This window comes from Dasypus novemcinctus, chromosome 10, assembly GCF_030445035.2.
Source record: "Dasypus novemcinctus isolate mDasNov1 chromosome 10, mDasNov1.1.hap2, whole genome shotgun sequence".
In the NCBI taxonomy this organism is placed as follows: domain Eukaryota; kingdom Metazoa; phylum Chordata; class Mammalia; order Cingulata; family Dasypodidae; genus Dasypus; species Dasypus novemcinctus.
The window spans coordinates 13,196,326-13,213,805 of NC_080682.1; the positions used below are offsets into that span (position 1 = coordinate 13,196,326).

The 17,480-nt window shown below is 45.4% G+C and overlaps 1 protein-coding gene across 1 annotated transcript in view; it reads left to right on the top strand.

Annotated features, from left to right (window-relative positions):
* Window positions 1-15,340, top strand: part of DDB1 (damage specific DNA binding protein 1) — a 28,453-nt gene extending 13,113 nt beyond the window's left edge. The window contains exons 13-27 of the mRNA XM_004469343.4: window positions 858-1,036; window positions 1,132-1,295; window positions 1,375-1,482; window positions 1,636-1,843; window positions 3,039-3,134; window positions 3,238-3,349; window positions 4,936-5,059; window positions 5,406-5,570; window positions 6,193-6,287; window positions 10,804-10,974; window positions 11,358-11,467; window positions 11,761-11,930; window positions 12,132-12,234; window positions 13,818-13,941; window positions 14,561-15,340. Of these exons, the coding sequence (XP_004469400.1) occupies window positions 858-1,036; window positions 1,132-1,295; window positions 1,375-1,482; window positions 1,636-1,843; window positions 3,039-3,134; window positions 3,238-3,349; window positions 4,936-5,059; window positions 5,406-5,570; window positions 6,193-6,287; window positions 10,804-10,974; window positions 11,358-11,467; window positions 11,761-11,930; window positions 12,132-12,234; window positions 13,818-13,941; window positions 14,561-14,644 (2,013 nt within the window). The 3' untranslated portion in view covers window positions 14,645-15,340. The remainder of the gene's footprint in view (window positions 1-857; window positions 1,037-1,131; window positions 1,296-1,374; window positions 1,483-1,635; window positions 1,844-3,038; window positions 3,135-3,237; window positions 3,350-4,935; window positions 5,060-5,405; window positions 5,571-6,192; window positions 6,288-10,803; window positions 10,975-11,357; window positions 11,468-11,760; window positions 11,931-12,131; window positions 12,235-13,817; window positions 13,942-14,560) is intronic.
* The last annotated feature ends 2,140 nt before the right edge of the window (window positions 15,341-17,480 follow it).

Consider the following 17,480-nt stretch of genomic DNA (forward strand, 5'->3'; position numbering starts at 1 on the left):
TACCACCCACCTATTTGGAGTACCTGATGCACACCCCCCTTGCCTTTTGAGCTGTTCTCCACTCCGAGACCAGTGTCTTGCCAGTGGGGGTGGGCAGAGCACTGGGAGCGAAGGATTAATTTGCTATCTCTGTCTTGTTATCCACTGATCTTTTAGCCAGCAGGCAGGGATAGGCCTGATGAGAACTGGAGGGAAAGTCCTCTTGATGTGTAGGCCAAATGTGGTAGGTGCGCAGATACTGAGTCATTGCTTTATCAGTGTTTTTGAACTGTTGGCCTGAAAACTGGCACCAGCTCACATATCTTTTAAGCTTTAAACTCACACCCCCATAAGGCTTCCCTCCTTAAATATAAGCTTCACTCTTGATAAATTCACTTTTATTTCAGTGAGAAAGTAAACTTATAAATCATAATTTAATACAATGTATAGCCTTTATTAAAGAATCTTAAATAATTTTAATGTTTGATGTATAATAAATAACTTGGAAATTTTAGAGGTCTGCTTTTTGGGTTGGCAAAAACTTCTGGACTTAATGGCCCTAGCATTTTGTTCCATTGGTACTTACCCAAAGGATACAGTTTGTGTTATCCAAGCCTCAATAAGAACAAAATGAGCCTTCATTGTTTTGGCTGTAGGTATGTAAGCTATAAGCTGTTTTAAGCCATTCTCCTTTAGGGGTTCACCTAAAAAAGGCACCTGTAGTACTCATTGCAGGACTTTGGGCAAAAAAGTGTCTGTACAGCAGAAGAGGAGTAACATAGCTTCTTTTAGGACTCCCATAGGGCAGCGTTTACTACTTTTCCCCTCCTGCATTGATCCTTGCAGGTGTTTGGAGACATCTGCTTTTCTTTCTGTAGATCACTTCAGCATCTGTGAGGTTGGTCTCTCAAGAACCCAAAGCTCTAGTCAGTGAATGGAAGGAGCCTCAGGGCAAGAACATCAGTGTGGCTTCCTGCAACAGCAGCCAGGTAGTGGTGGCTGTGGGGAGGGCCCTCTACTATCTGCAGATCCATCCTCAGGAGCTCCGGCAGATCAGGTGTGTGTTTTTCTGTTTGCTTTTTCCTTTGTGGTTCTCTGGAACCTCTTTTTTCTCTTGATTTCCTTCCTTTACCATATTCCTCTTTTGTTCAGCCACACCGAGATGGAACATGAGGTGGCCTGCTTGGACATCACCCCATTAGGGGACAACAGTGGGCTGTCACCTCTTTGTGCCATTGGCCTCTGGACAGACATCTCAGCCCGTATCTTGAAATTGCCCTCCTTTGAACTACTGCACAAGGAGATGCTGGGCGGAGGTATGTGTCTTTCTTATGCCTGGGCTGGGATGAGATTTGGAAATGTGGACCCATAACTTAACACACCCCTTTCCCACAGAGATCATTCCTCGCTCCATCCTCATGACCACCTTTGAGAGTAGCCACTACCTCCTCTGTGCCTTGGGAGATGGGGCACTCTTCTACTTTGGGCTGAACGTTGAGACAGGTGAGACTAGCACTGCGAAGGAGGGCCTCTCTGAGAAGTACAGCGTTGCACAGAGTTCTTAGCCTTGGGGTGCTGCTTTTGAACTTTGACAGTCCAGCTCTTTGTCCTGTTTCCTTTGCTTCTTTCTTTCTCCTGATGCCATTCTTTCTGTAGGCTTATTGAGCGACCGTAAGAAGGTGACTCTGGGCACCCAGCCTACGGTATTGAGGACTTTCCGTTCTCTTTCCACCACCAACGTCTTTGCTTGCTCTGACCGCCCCACTGTCATCTACAGCAGCAACCACAAATTGGTCTTCTCCAATGTCAACCTCAAGGAAGTGAACTACATGTGTCCCCTCAACTCAGATGGCTATCCTGACAGGTGAGCCTCTTCTTTCTTCAACAAGAGCCATTGAGGGCATCGTTAAGTTTTTCTGAAGCTCTTTCCCCAACCTTTTCCCCATGTCAAAGTCAGCAAATAGCAAAGATGGGAAGTGCAGAGCAGAGGTTCTCTAATCTAGCTGCCCATTAAAAACACCTGGGAAGCTTTTTTTTTTTCAGATTGCATTTTTTTAAATTATCCCCCTCTTGTGGCTTTTTGCATGCTGTCTGCTCTCTGTGTTCATTTGCTGTGCATTCATCTTCTGTGTCTGTATTTATTTTATTTCTCCTCCCCTTCCGCGGCTTGCTTTGCTGTCTGCTCTCTGTGTCCATTCGCCGCATACTCTTTCGTGTTTTTTTTTGCTTGTCTCCTTTTTTTATTGTGTCACCTTGCCGATACTTGTCTCCCTTTTTTTTTTGTGCTGAGTCGACTCTCTGCACTGTCTGCGGGCCAGCCTGCCTTCACCAGGAGGCCCTGGGACATGAACCCAGGGCCTCCCATATGGTAAACGGGAGCCCAGCTGATTGAGCCACAGCCGCTTCCCATGGGAAGCTTTTTTGAAACTACAGATTTTTAAAAATTCTCTCTCACATTCTGATTCAATAGGTCTAGGGTTGGGTCCTAGAAACGGAACTGTGGTTTCAGAAAACCTCTCAGTTAATTCAGATGTTTGGCCAAGTTTAAGAATCCCTGATTTATGGATCATCATGTATTCCTCACTAGCAGAGGTTGTCAAAAAGTGTGGTCCCGGAACCAACAGTAACAACACTGCGTTGAAACCTGTTACTAATGCATATTTTTAGGCCTCACCTGACCCACTGAATCAGAAACTCTGGGTCCAGGGACACTGTTGTAACAAGCTCTCCAGCTGATTCTGATACACACTGTATTCTTAGAGCAGTGAGCTTTTAAACTTCACTTTGGCTGCACATTGGCATTAACTGGAAGGCTTTAAAAAAATCCCAGCCTAGGCCCCTTCACACCAATGAAGTAAGAATTTCTTGGTGGGTGGGACCAGGCATCAGCATTGTTTAGCCATTCCTGGTGATTTTCAGCATCAATTCAAAATTGAGAACCACTGCCCTGGAGTAAGCTGGTGTAATTCTGCCTTGTTTTTCTTCCCCTTGTGGAGTTGCCTTGTAGAATCCTTTCCTTCCTGGGTTTACTCAGTCTAAACCCAGACCCTTCTTTCCAGCTTGGCACTGGCCAACAACAGCACCCTCACCATCGGCACCATTGATGAGATCCAGAAGCTGCACATTCGCACAGTTCCACTCTACGAGTCACCTAGGTGAGGGCCAGGGTAGGAGGACTGCTAAGGGGTGGTGATCTGGAGTTAGTATAGACTCCAGACTTTTCCTGAGAGGGACTTTGTTTCCTTACTTGTTTTGCAGGAAGATCTGTTATCAGGAAGTGTCCCAGTGCTTTGGGGTCCTCTCTAGCCGTATTGAAGTTCAAGACACAAGTGGAGGCACAACTGCCCTGAGGCCCAGTGCCAGCACCCAGGTGAGACAGGTGGACAAAAAAAGATATTAGAGCAGGGCCAGCAGACTTTTTGGTAAAGGATGAGATAGGAAATATTGGCTTTGAAGGTCATATGATCTCAGTCACAACTACTTAGCTCTGCCATTGTGGCATGAAAGCAGCTATAGGCAATAGGTAAGCAAATGGTCATAACTAGAGTCCAGTGAAACTTATCTATAAAAACAGCAGTGGGCCAGATTTGGCCTCTGATTTAGAAGTTTGAGAAGTATTTGGGAAGAGTGGCACTTAGTAATTTTGTTACCTGGTGTCCCTACAGGATGACTACTTTCTTTTTTCTCATCATCAGTGTAGATACTTTGTGTGATATGTGTAATTGGGGGCAGTGTAGTATAACCTGGTAAATTAGTTAGCCAAAGAGGTACTGATGCAAAATACCAGAAATCTGTTGGCCTTTATAAAGGGTGTTTGAGGTAGAAGCTTACAGTTACCAGGCCATAAAGCATAAGTTATTTCACTCACCGAGATCTGTTGCCATATGTTGGTGCAAGATGGCTGCCGATGTTCATTCTTCCTCTTCCTCTTAAGGCTCCATGGTCTCAGCTTCTTATATCAGCTGTAGGCTGGGATAAGTCTCCTCTCTCTCCTGGGTCTCATTTCTCTACCTGGGTCTAGTCTCTCTACCAGGTCAACTGTAGGCTATCAGGCTCTCTAGGCTTTGTCTCTCTCCCTGGGGCTCGGCTTTCTCCTGTGTGTTTACTTCCTGGGCTCCAGGGTCCAAAACTCCAACCTCCCTTCTCTGTGGTGCAGTTTCTCTTTGAGTTCCTACCCACCAAGGGGGTAGAGACTCAACATCCTACTACATGGCCCAGTCAAAGCCCTAATTATAATTTAATCATGCCCAGAAGAACAGACCAGTTTACAAACATAATTCAATATCTATTTTTGGAATTCATAAACAATATGAAACTGCCACACTGGTAAGAGCATGGAATTGGGAGTTGGATAGTGCTGGTTTCAGGTTTTATTGCTAACTCTGTGACCTTGAGCAAGTTTAAGCTTCCATCTTCTCTATAAAATGAGGACACTCGGACAATCTAGAGCTACACAAAATAGTCTCCATGGAGATATTAGCTGATCATTTTTCTTCCATATTTTCTTTGCCTTTCTGCCTTCCAAACATCTATGATAGATCCTCCTCCCTTAATCCAGAGTAGAAGAGCTTTAAATTTTTCTTTCTTTTTGAAGTGCTCCCCTACTCTTCTCATTAAGAGGGGTGGAGTTTCTTGTTTTACTAGGTCCCTTTGATTCCTCTTTAGCTTTGCTTGAGTAACTTGAACCATCATTGTTTTTATGAACCTTATTGACCCCTAGATTCTTGCAGCATTTTGATCTGTTGCATCAATTTCAGACATAATTTGGATCCTTATTCTGGATTCATATGTCCTCTTGGAAGCACTCTGTTCACGCAAATCAAGTTGCCAACCTTCAAAATTCTCCTTGTTCAGACATCAACTTCTTTTCTCTGATCCTGCCTGATCTCTTCACACTGATGTTCTCCAACCTATCCTTCTTTTGAGAGGGGTGACCCAAGTTCTCTCTGTTCTCAGGCCCTGTCCAGCAGTGTCAGCTCCAGCAAGCTGTTCTCCAGCAGCACAGCTCCTCATGAGACCTCCTTCGGAGAAGAAGTGGAGGTGCACAACCTCCTTATCATTGACCAGCACACCTTTGAAGGTGCAGATGAGCTCTTGCTATCTTTTTTACCTACCTCCTCCTTAAACTGGGTGTCCTGAACTTTGACACATTCCAAAGTTTGACAATGACAGACCCTCCTAGGAAAAGAAGAAAGGAGGGGTGGGACCTCAGTGAGTTGGCCACGAATTTAGTGTTGAGCATCCTCACATCTTTTAGACTGCTGAGGTTATGGACCGTCTTAGGCAGAAGCAGCAACCATGCCCTGTGATATCTGAGCCTGGTGAGAGCTGAGCTGCAGGCCTTAAAGAAGTACAAGATTACAAGAGCCTGGGGCTTGTGGGTGGGGTGTAACCAGCTGGTCACCTCTCTGCTATTCTCCTTCCAGTGCTTCATGCCCACCAGTTTCTGCAGAATGAATATGCCCTCAGCCTGGTCTCCTGCAAGTTGGGCAAAGACCCCAATACATACTTCATTGTGGGCACCGCCATGGTGTATCCGGAAGAGGCAGAACCCAAACAAGGCCGTATTGTAGTTTTTCAATATTCAGATGGTAAGTGGACAGTCTCCAGCTTCTGAGGGAAGTGCAATTCTTGGAAAGCAATAGACTGGGAGCCTCAGTTAAGCAGAAGAACTTGGGCTAATTGCTATTCTCTTCCTGTCGCTCAAGCGGTTAATGGTCTGATTGGGTTTTGGAGCCTGTGAAAAAAGAGGCACAAGTAAAACCTAGCTTGTGTCTCTTCCTTTTCTACTCTTTGAAAGGCAGAATGAAGGGGAAGAGGTTAATGATGAATAAGAGTATCTAGTAGTCAGAATAAGAGTCAAGAACTTTAGATTTGTTTTTGGCCTAGCTGTTCAGCCACTTAGGTCCTCTTTCCAGCTTTAGCACTTGCTCAGAAATCTCATATCAGATGGCTGAGATGGAATTTGGCTTACATTTGGAAGCTCTTCCAACTTGAGAGATCTGGAGTGTCAGAGTGGGAGGCAGTTGTGGAATCTCTGCACATTGCCTTGGGGCCCATCCCTTAGGTGGTGGTTGACTTCAATATATACTGACTTTATTTTCTATTTTTCAGATGAGTGGTTTGATGAAGCCAGAAGGGAAACCAGAGGATTGTTTTGACTGGGCGGAGTGTACCTGAAGGAGACTCAAGAGTATCTTTTTTTCCCCTCAGGAAAACTTCAGACTGTGGCTGAAAAGGAAGTGAAAGGGGCTGTGTACTCTATGGTGGAATTTAATGGGAAGCTGCTAGCCAGCATCAATAGCACGGTGAGGCCTAGACCACTTGGAATATTATACCTCAGGTTGCATACCATCTGTTTAAAGTGCATGTCTCCCTTAGTTTCCTGGGGCTGTGTGTGTATCAGATTTTAGGGATAACAAAGTAATGGATCTGGAGGATGTGGATCTCAGATCTGGCCATCAGTCCCCAGATTGGGTTATGTGAGTCCCCAAGAGTTGTGGGGATTGAGGAATGGCTAAGACCTATAGCCTCTGAACTCAGAGTACCATATATTGTAAGAATATCTCATTCATGTGGACCAAAGTGAGCCAAACTTTATTACCTTGAGTGTATATCCCTGAAATATTAGTCTTGTGAAATATTCCCCTTTTTTGCCATGACCCTGCATCCCTCCTTGCAAAAATAATAGTAATTATATATATGTATTTGCTAAAGAGGTTTGTGGTCATGTAAATTGGGGAAATACTGTATACTGTATCCCCTCTTGGAGCTTTACCTTGCATTGTAGTGTATTAATGATGCTAAAAAGACCTAGAGTAAAGGAACAATTTAAATAGAGGGTTTCTACTAATTTTTTCATTCATTTATTCTAAAAATATTAATTGAACTTGGTCCATGCCAAGTACTGTTTTGGTAATTGGGATATAGTAGTAGACGAAATGAACAAAGAGCTTCCCTTCTGGAGTTTATGAACATATGTGAGACATTGTCTCCATGTGAGACAGTAAACACAAGGGGAGAAATAAAGTGGAGCAAAGGACTGGAGGAGTGCCATGGGAAGTGGGGGGATGTATTTCATCTTGGGTGTTCAGGAAAGTCTTGCTGATAAAGTGCCATTTGGGCAGGTTCCTGAAGGAAGTGAGGGAGTGAGCCATACCTGTAACTGGGGAGGACAAATGAAGGGAGTGAGAGGTGAACAGGCCTGGTGTCTGGGCGTGAGTGAGCTAATGGAGTGCTGGGAGAGAAGTCAGGGAGGAGCCAGGGCCCAGACTGCGTGGAGCCTGGTAGGCTGCTTATGACCTTTGGGTTTTACTCTGAAGGTGATGAAAGCCTTTGGAGGATTTGAGCGAAGGAGTGACATGACTGGACTTCTATTTTCAAAGGATCATTTGGCTTCTTGGGAAAGGTTGTAGGTGGTCAAGGATGGAAGGAGTGAGATCAGTTAGGAGATTCTTGTAATAATCCAGATAGCAGCTGATGGTTGCAGGGATCAGGACAGTGATAGAGGAGAGGGTGAGAAGAGGGTAGATTCTACATGCAGGGTCACGGGGATTTGATCCTGGATTGAAGGTGAAGTTGAGAGAGCAGGGAGAATAAAGGGCCTGAACAACAGAAAGATTGAAGCTGCTATTTACAGACATGGGAAAGAGTGTGAGTGGAGTAAGTTTGGAGAGGAAACCAGGGGTTTGGTTTAGACATGTTTCAGTAACGACTAGTTATGCAAATGGAGATATCTGACAGCTGGATTAGATGGGTATGGAATCCAGGGTAGAGTTAGGCTGGAGATAATAGTGTGACAGTTATTAGGTGACATTTAAAGCTAAAGGTCTGGATGCCATCACCTAAGGCCAGAGAGTGGATAGAAGAGATCTGAAGGCTGAGCCCTGGGGCCCTCCAGTGCCTAAAAAGTCAGGGCAGTGAGGAAGATCTAGCTGAACAGAGAATGGGTGACCAGTGGTAGGGAGAGCCAAGAAAGAGCAGTGTTCTGGAAGCTAAGAAAGATTTCAAGCAGGAGGAAATTGATAAACTGTGCAAATACTGCAAATCCATCAGGCAGCATAAGAGCTAAGAATTGTCGATTGTTTTTAGCAATGTGGAAGTCAGTTGTGACCTTGACCAGAAACATTTTGGTTACTTGGTGGGGATGGAATTCAATCCAGAATAGGAAGAGAAGGCAGCTTAGAAAACCTTTTTAAGGAGTTTGATAGTAAGAGAGAACAGAGTAATGGAGCAGTAGCTAGATTTGATGTTAAGAGAAGAAGGTTTTATCAACAGTGGTGTTTTTAAGCTGGGAAATAGTATAGCATGTTTCTGTGTTATTGGGAATTAGAAAGGAAAGATTTGCTGGAGCTGAGGCAAGAGGGAGCTGGGATCCAGTGTACTGTCTTGGCCTCAGATGAGAGAGAGGGGAAAAGTATTTGTGTGTAGATGATGGAAATATGGGAAATCTTCTGTTTTGTTTTGATCCATCTTCTCTGTGAAATAGCTGAGAGGGATGGTGGAAGATGAGGTATTGGGGGTTTGAAGAGAGTGGAGAAGGTATGAATTCATCATTTTAGGAGGCAGAAAAGTGAATGGACTAGGAAGATGGACAATTAACTGACAAGTATGAGCTCACTTTCATTGAGTGGTTTTGAATTTAAAACGAAACCAGTCATCCTGGTTGGTTGTTTTTCCCGGCTGTTGTTGAAGATTAGTATTTAGGTATGGGGATTTGCTGGGCGAGCATGATAAAGGGAGAGAGGAATAAGGGAGTTGAGAGTGTGTAAGAGAGTGATTAGGGTAAAGGCCCTGAACATCTAAGATGAAGCTGAAGACTGAAGTTATGAAGAGGTGTGATTATTTTTAACGGTAGTTTTTAAGGGGTGACATGGGAATGGACAAGATAAGTGGAGCAGAGAGAGTAAGAGATCAGGCTATCGGGAGAATCTCTTCCTCTCTCTTTTTTTTGTTAGGCCAGTAGTTTATTAAGAAAATGAGAGAAGCTGAGTGGGAGAAAATAACAGTTTATGTGTCCCAGTATATACTTGTAGGTTGGTCCAGGAAAAGAGGAAAAAGGCTAAAAAGGGGTAAAAAGGGCTGATTTACAGAATGCAAGTCACTATTACAGATTACAAGACCGCACATGTACTTACGGGCTAATTCAGGTAGGGAGAGGAGGCAAAACAGGGCAGGGAAGGGTAAAAAGGGTTCGTTCAACTTCTGCTCTTGCTTTTTAAACCGTTAATTACCCCTCCTCTTGTTAATATTTGGGGGAAGAGTCCCAGCTGTTTGCAGTTTTGATTGGTTAACTCACCTGTCAGTTCCCCCAGGGGCCCAATGGCAAGGCCCCTTGAGAACATCTGGGGCTTTTCCTTGATGTCAGGCAGAATCCTGTTCCAAATGGGGCTTCTTGCAGGGTTCTTCCAGCAGCGATCTTGTGAGATCCCCATAGCCACGTGTTTCACGGCTGTGCTTTCTGCCAGATCCCAGATTCATCTTTTTATTCCCTAATCTAGCCTGCCTCAATCCCCCTGTCAGAGGGTTTACACTTTTATTCTTAAAGGGGTGCTGAAGGACGATGGTCATTCTTCTGTAATTCCTTCTTGCTGGTTAGGGGCAGTGGGTCCTGCAAGACAAGGTGTAAAACCCTCTTGCTACTCTATGCAGTTGGGGTAAGATGAATCTGGCACCGTGGGTGGAGCCAGATAAAATCCCTCTATGGCTAAAAAGGCACTGATTCTGGAAGAAATAAACTTAATTAGAATTTTGAAGATACATGGTTCCACTGAAAGGATACTGGACCACAATAGTAAGAAAGGCCAGGTACTGCAAAGGCTGCATCCTCCCAAAGTTGGTGGGCTTGATCTTGCAGGTTTTGAATGCTGTTTAGGACTGTTTCAGAGTGATTTACATAAAGATAGCATTCCTCTTTAAGGAACAGACATGTTCCTGGGAGGATGTCTTTTGAATATTAAAGTCGCCAAGAATAATAGAAATGTGGGGAGCAGATGTGGCTCAAGTGGTTGAGCGCCTGTTTCCCACATGGGAGGTCCTGGGTGCCTCCTAAAAAAACAAATAACAAGCAAACAAATGAAAAAACCAACTCCGGGAAGCTCGTGTGGCTCAGTGGTTGAAGGCTGGCTTCTCACATATGAGGTCTGGGGTTCAATCCCTGGCCCCGGTACCTAAAAACGAACAAGCAAACAAAAACCAATAATAGAAATGTGTGGGAAAGAGGGGCAGTGAGTCAGGTGCTAGAGAGAGTGTGGGGGCTCGGGGTTTAGATGACTGTGTCAAGGTGTAGTGGTGGTGTGAGCTTCAACTTGGATATTTAGGGAGGAGAGAGGGAAAGACGTCTGAAAGAGTAGGCAAGGAGGTGCATGGCTCCCACCTCTGTCCCATGGGGATTAATGGGAGAGGAAACAGCCAAGTTGTAAGGGCCAAGTTGTATGAAAGAGCCACGTTTCAGTTAGTGTAAGAAGGTGAAAGGATCGGGCAGGGAAGAAGCTGCCTGTGTTCCAGAGGATAGTGATGGGTGTAGGAATTGGGATGGGGTGATGTTTTAGTTTGCTAAAAGCTGCTGGGAGCAATATATCAGAAATGGGTTGGGTTTCTTTTTTATAATATATCAATAGTTGGATGAACTAGCTGTATTTTCACCTTTCCACTAAAATGAGAATATGCTACCAAAATAAGAAATGTTCATCGAAGTACCACATAAAGCCATTTCACATGTCAGCTTGCACTTTGACAAATGGTACTGCAGGTGAAAGACTGGGGGGTGGGGGAGTGGGAGGGTTGCAAGAGGATTTGGTAAAGAGAAATGGATTTCCTTAATAGGTGCGGCTTTATGAGTGGACCACGGAGAAGGAGCTTCGCACTGAGTGCAATCACTACAACAACATCATGGCCCTCTACCTGAAGACCAAGGGTGACTTCATCCTGGTGGGCGACCTCATGCGCTCGGTGCTGCTGCTAGCCTACAAGCCCATGGAAGGAAACTTTGAAGAGGTAATGGGGGGCGGGGGCAGTGGATTGTCCACTGAAGCCTTTTGTTCATGACTGCTGCAAGTGTTTCTCTGGTGCTGAAGGTTAGTTTAGCCCCTTCTGGGGGCAGTAATGTTTCCCCTGGCACATGCATTCTGCAGGGATAAAGTATTTTTAGAGAACCCCCAACTTGAACTTTAAGTGGGGTCCATATCTGGCTGATTACATTCAAATTGGCTGTGTTGGTCAGGTATTTGGGAGGAGAATCTTTCCAGAGTGGCATTTGGTAAACCTAGGGCTGTATCTTTTATAGGGTAGGGTCATGGCCTGACTTAAAAGACAAGTCCCAGAGCTGGATTCCATTCAGACCTTGCTGATTGTATTTTCTTGTTTCACCCTATTTTAAGATTGCCCGAGACTTTAACCCCAACTGGATGAGTGCTGTGGAAATCTTGGATGATGACAATTTCCTGGGGGCTGAAAATGCCTTTAACTTGTTTGTGTGTCAGAAGGATAGGTGAGCAGCCCTGTGGCAGTGGTGGGGTGGGGCCGGAGTGCCTGGGCTGTGGTGGATGAGGACTCTGGGTTCTGTGTGAGGTTCAGAGCTCCTCTTCAGAGAGGGAGAATTATTTCATGACAGAATCAAAGGCCACAAAATTGGCCTCTTCAGACTGGTTCTTCGCTGTGGAGTGTGAGGGCTCACCAAAGCAGCTCAGCACCGGGTACCCACGGCGTGGAGTTTTGTGTCCCCAGGCCTGGCGGTGGAGGCTTGAGGAGGCCTTATAGTGAGTTTCTGATTCTGCCCTTCAGTGCTGCCACCACTGACGAGGAGCGGCAACACCTGCAGGAGGTTGGGCTCTTCCACCTGGGCGAATTTGTCAATGTCTTTTGCCATGGCTCTCTGGTTATGCAGAATCTGGGAGAGACATCCACTCCGACACAGGGCTCGGTGCTCTTTGGCACAGTCAACGGCATGATTGGTAAGGTTAGCCCCTGCCATCCAGGTCTCCTTTTGAGGGACTTGGGAGTGGAATTAGGCAAAACCTAATAGTTTACTAGATGTGGCTGCAGCCAGCTTGGCCCTCCCTGTGTTGCTTACCCAGCCTGCCCTTGGCAGAGGAGGATGCCTTCTCTGGGCTCTGGAGCTCTCTGCAGCTCCCTCCCCTGCTTCCCTTTCTCAGGGCTGGTGACCTCACTGTCAGAGAGCTGGTACAATCTCCTGCTGGACATGCAGAATCGACTCAATAAAGTCATTAAAAGTGTGGGCAAGATTGAGCACTCCTTATATCCTTCCCAGAGGTTTCCCTTTGCTGAGAAGCACATTCTTGCAGATGTAGAGAGCTGTATTGCCCGAAGCTGCTTCTGGAAATCACTGTCCATTTAGGAAATGTCTAAACTAGATTCCTGCAAGGAAACAAGGCATTTTTAAGCCTTTTTAAAATGGATTATGTCAAACACATAAAATAGCAGAGAGAGAATAGTGTAATGAATCCCCATGTATCTGTCAGCTTCAACTGGTCCTTCTTCGAAGTGTACATGTATATTTCTGAAATGAGTCCACCCCTGGCCTTTTTGATATTGCATGCCAAACAGTAATTAGATCATGACCTGGCAGCACATCCTTTCTGGGAACTTGTTGCGGGCAGCAGTGTCTGAGGATCCACATTAGGAGAGACTAGCAGACTCAGGGGAAAAAGTAAAGATGCTGAGAACTCCAGAGGCCCAAGGACCAGCCACCTTGGGACATCCAGAATCCAAGCTCTATTGAAGTTCCCATTTACTTTGAGAGCTATAAAGAGCCTTTCCCAGGCAGGAGTTGGGAGGTGTTCCTGCCTATGAGTCTGGGGTTGGTCATGTCTCTGTTAGAAGGGAGTATGGCTGATGGCTTAGATTTTTACTAATTAGCAGGACTTTGCTTGTGCCACTTAACTCAGTTTATTCATCTGTGAAGCACTGAGGTTAGCCTTTGGCAAGTGCTTCTCACCAGACCGTATACATCAAATTCACCTATCCCACTTTTGAAAAACATATCCAGGCTTTACTCTTAATAATAGGGTCTTATCTACTCTAGTTGAGAACCACTGGGTTATATAATAATTTCAATTCTAAAACTGTCCAAAAAGCAACGTGAATTTCAGTTATAACTATTATTTCCTGTTCTAAACCTGATGATTGTTTTATTTATTTTTTTGAATATTTAAAAAAAATTTTTAAAGAGACTTAGGCTACATAAATTTTACATAAAAAATATAGGAATTCCCATATGCCCCATCTGGCCACCCCACCCCACATTTCCCCACATAAACAACATCCTTTATTAGTGTCATACATTCATTGCAATTGATAAATGCATATTGGGGCATTGACACTGAGCATGGATTATAGTTTACATTGTAGTTTACACTCTCTCCCACACAGTTCTGTAGGTTATAGGACGATATATAATGACATATCTGTCTTTGCAGTGTCTTTCAGGACGATTCCCACATCCCAAAAATGCCCCATTTTTCCCTTTTCCTTGCCCTCAGAGCCACCAGTGGCCAATACCTCCACATCAGTGTTGTCATTTCTTCCATTGCTAGAATCACAATAAGTCTATAGTAGAATACGAGTAAGTTTACTGTAGTCCATAGTTGATTCCCCAACCTTGAGGATTCTGGATGGTGATGTCCACTCCACCTTTGATTGAGAGGGGTCTCTGATCCATACCGCTAATGGAGGGGACTCTCTTGCTTGCAACTGCAGATTCTCTTATTTCATTGGTATGGTCTGATGATTGCTTTAGATTGTGGTCCTGCTCAGAGGTGGGGTGACTGTAGGTGAGGGTATTTCCAAATAATTGCATGTTCCTTAATTCACGTGTCCACCTGGAGATCTTTTCATACTGAGAGAAAGACAGAACCGGCCACAGGCTTTATCGATGGGGACTTGATTGAGAGTTTCCTGGATATCAGCAGACCCAAGATGCAGGAGGTTGTGGCAAACCTACAGGTGAGCTGTACAGTCTTCAGCCCAGGGGCCAATTAAACAAGTCCGTGGGGAGGAGTGCATGCCAGTAGATGGTCAGAACCCGGGGTACATCTCCATTCCAAAATACCATAGGCCCTTTAAGGATTTTCCTTGCCCACATGGGAAGGTGGAGTCTGAGGGGAAGGAGATTTACTCTCCTCATGGGGACCTATTAGGTACCAGGTGCTGTACTGGGACACGTTTCAGACATGTGTGGGATCTCTGGCAGACTCAAAGGTGGGAGGCAGGGTCATGATCCTGCAGGGAAGAAGAATTTCTGCAATGCTGGAGATTGGAATATTGCTCATTAGAGATGGTTCCTCTGGAGAACTGTCGTTGAAGAGGGGAAATGGACGCCAGTGCTGGAAGAGGAGCCCAGCTTTGCCTTCAGACTTTGTTGCCCTGTCCCTCCAAAGGAGAGGTGTAGGTTTCTGATGAGTTCTTCCTCTCTGCCAAGGCACTGGTGGAGCTGTCACTCCCCTATCTCTTGTAGCTTATGGGGATAATGGCTTGTCTCTCCCAGAGACTTGTGGGCATCCTCTCTCCCAGGTAAGGGAGAGTGTGGTCTTTGCCCTCACGGACCCTCCCCCTTTCCTTGCAGTATGATGATGGCAGCGGCATGAAGCGAGAGGCTACTGCAGATGATCTCATCAAGGTTGTGGAAGAGCTCACTCGGATTCACTAGCCAAGGACAGGAATCCCCTTTCCCACACCTTCTCCTCCTTCCCCTTCTCCATTATTGTCTTCTTGGCCAGGGGAAGCCTTTCCCTAAGCCAGCGGCTACCCAAACCCACAGTGTACCTGTGTGGAAATGGGGTTTTGTTACAACTAAAACCAGTTCACTAGAGACCTGAAATGGGCTGAAGGTGAAATACCTTCTCCCTGGATTTTCACCAGTCTCCCACGATTCCAGCCATCACCTTGGACCACCAAGCTTCAACTGGTGTTGGCCATTCTTCCTCCTTCCAGGGAGGGATCTTGCAGCTCTTTGGCTGAAAGGAAGCTGTGTGTGTGTGTATGTGTGTGTGTGTGTCTGTGTCTGCGTCTTTCTCACGCATTGTTCTCACCTATGTTTTTATTTAGGTTGGGGGTGTGGGGTGGTTGTGGGTAGGGGGAAGAGGAGCTGGGAGGGTTTCATTGTCTTTTGAGTGAGAGCTTCCTTTTACTTTCTTCTGTTGCCTCTGAGAGCTTTGGGGTCTGAAGGCTTAACTACCAGGTCGTGGGCTGTTGGAGTATAAAATCTGGAGATAGTGGATGATCCCCAAGCCATGGCCCTTTGGTCTCTGGAGAACTGCCTTCTTCAGAGAGAAGGAGGTGGGGGGATGTGAATTGGTTGTTAGTTTCTGAGTTTTACCAAATAAAGTAGAATCTAAGAAGAAAACTGCATTTGTTTCTGCTTTTTCCCCCCCGTCCATTTTATTGCATGGCAGCTGCTCTAATCACTTGTTCTTGCTGCCAGTAGTACTCAAGTAGTGACGTGACATCTATTCCTTTTTTTTTTTTTCAACCACGGGATAGTTTTTGGTGGAATCTCAAAAATGGTGGGTGTCTAGTCTGTCTTGTTTTTTTTTTAAGCATCACTGATTTTTTTTTGTAAGATTTATTTTTTAATTTATTTCTCTCCCCTTCCCCTCCGCCCTGTTGTCTGCTCTCTGTCCATTCACTGTGTGTTCTTCTCTGTCTGCTTGCATTCTTGTCAGCAGCACTGGGAATCTGTGTCTCTTTTTGTTGTGTCATCTTGCTGCATCAGCCCTCCGTGTGTGCAGTGTCACTCTTGGGCAGGCTGTGCTTTTTTCATGTGGGGTGGCTCTCCTTGAGGGGTGTCCTCCTTGCATGTGGGGCTCCCCTATGCGGGGGACACTCCTGCGTGGCATGGCACTCCTTGTGCGCATCAGCACTGCACGTGGGCTGGCTCACCACATGGGTCAGGAGGCCCTGGGTTTGAACCCTGGATCTTCTATGTGTTAGGTGGACGCTCTGTCAGTTGAGCCAAATCTGTTTCCTAGTCTGTCTTGTTGGTTGCCTTGACTCTAGTCACCATTTGATTCCCAGCTGCTTCTGCTGTTAACCTGCGTGTTGCTTGGGCTGCCTTTCCTAACCTGTTTTACAGCCAGATGTGTATGTAAGGCCCTGTAACTGGCCCCTAGGCATTGTTCCTTGGCTCACCAGTTTCCTCTTGCCATATGGGTTCTCCTTTTATTTCCTCTGGTTTAGTTAAGTTGAACCTTTGTTGCCTTTGGTTTGAACTTGCAGGAATAGGGCTCATTTGGAGTTCACCAGCAAAGTGTATCTTCTTTCAGTTCAGTGTCAGAGTATCGAGGGCCACGTTTCTACCAGTGATCCAGTGGGAATAAAGGCTGCTCTGTCCAAGCAGTAGACTAGGGTTGATCCTAGGCGTATTGACTGGCTCCTTTAAGACTGGCCTTTGATACAGTGTCAGGGAAAGTGTGGTTTTAAGTTTAAACTGTGGTTTTGAGGGATTCTAGCTTAAAAGGAAAAGTGCAAGGGAGCATCTCTGCTTTGGGGGGGTCTTCTGGAGTAAGTTTCCTTCCTCGGACGCATTCCTTGTGTTTCATTATCCTTTTTCCTACTCTCCTGGGATTTCTGAGGATGGCGGAATAAGGGTCTTAAGAGAAAAATAATCAGCATCTCTCAGAAACCACAGTTTGAACTTGAAATGCAACACTGTGATTTGAATTCTTTAAAAGTCATGGTTTGAGTTTGGAAAGGCCTTGCCCCCATGCCAGAGACCAGCTTTAATGAGACTGGCAAGTAACAGTCTCCAGATTTGTGATTATTTAAAAAAAATTAATCCTAGACGGGAGGGTTGACGCAAAGGTGCCAAGATCAGGAAGACAATATGGTGGGGTTATTCTCATGCTCTCCAGTGGTTGATGTTCAGCCACCAAGACCTGTTGCATGGAATAGAAGGATTATTACTTATCAGTGGCTTTGGTCTTGACTTTGGAAACTGTGAAGTCTTTGCAATATTATGCTACTTTTTGGTTTTCTACAATCTTCAATTTCCAGCAGCCCTTTGGAAACTGACATTCTGTGGCCATACTCCCACATCCCCTCTTCAGAACCATTAATCACCTCTCCAGAGGTGAAAGGTTGTCTTTGGAGAATCACTACAGCCAGCTGGAATGGCTCCTTTCCATGTAGGCGCTGATGAGCTAGCCTCACTCCTGGCCTCTGCGTGAACGGACCTTTGGGAAAATAATAGAAACACTGACTCATCACATGATCGTTTGGAAAGGGTTACATGCCAGAGGCATTCTTTCTGCATCCAACAACTTGGATCTTCTGCCCTCGGTGGTGGGTCCCTTTTGTTACCCAGAAGCCATAACCCAAAGAGATGGAGAAGAAACACAGGAACTTAAAATTAACGCATATGCCCAAACTATCCCTTGAAGATGAACAGAATGTTAAGCTAGAGACTCTGAGTCCAAACAAAAAGAAAATAGCTAAAACCGAACTACAATAGCAATTTGTTTAAAGTAGACATTAGGGCAAGGTGA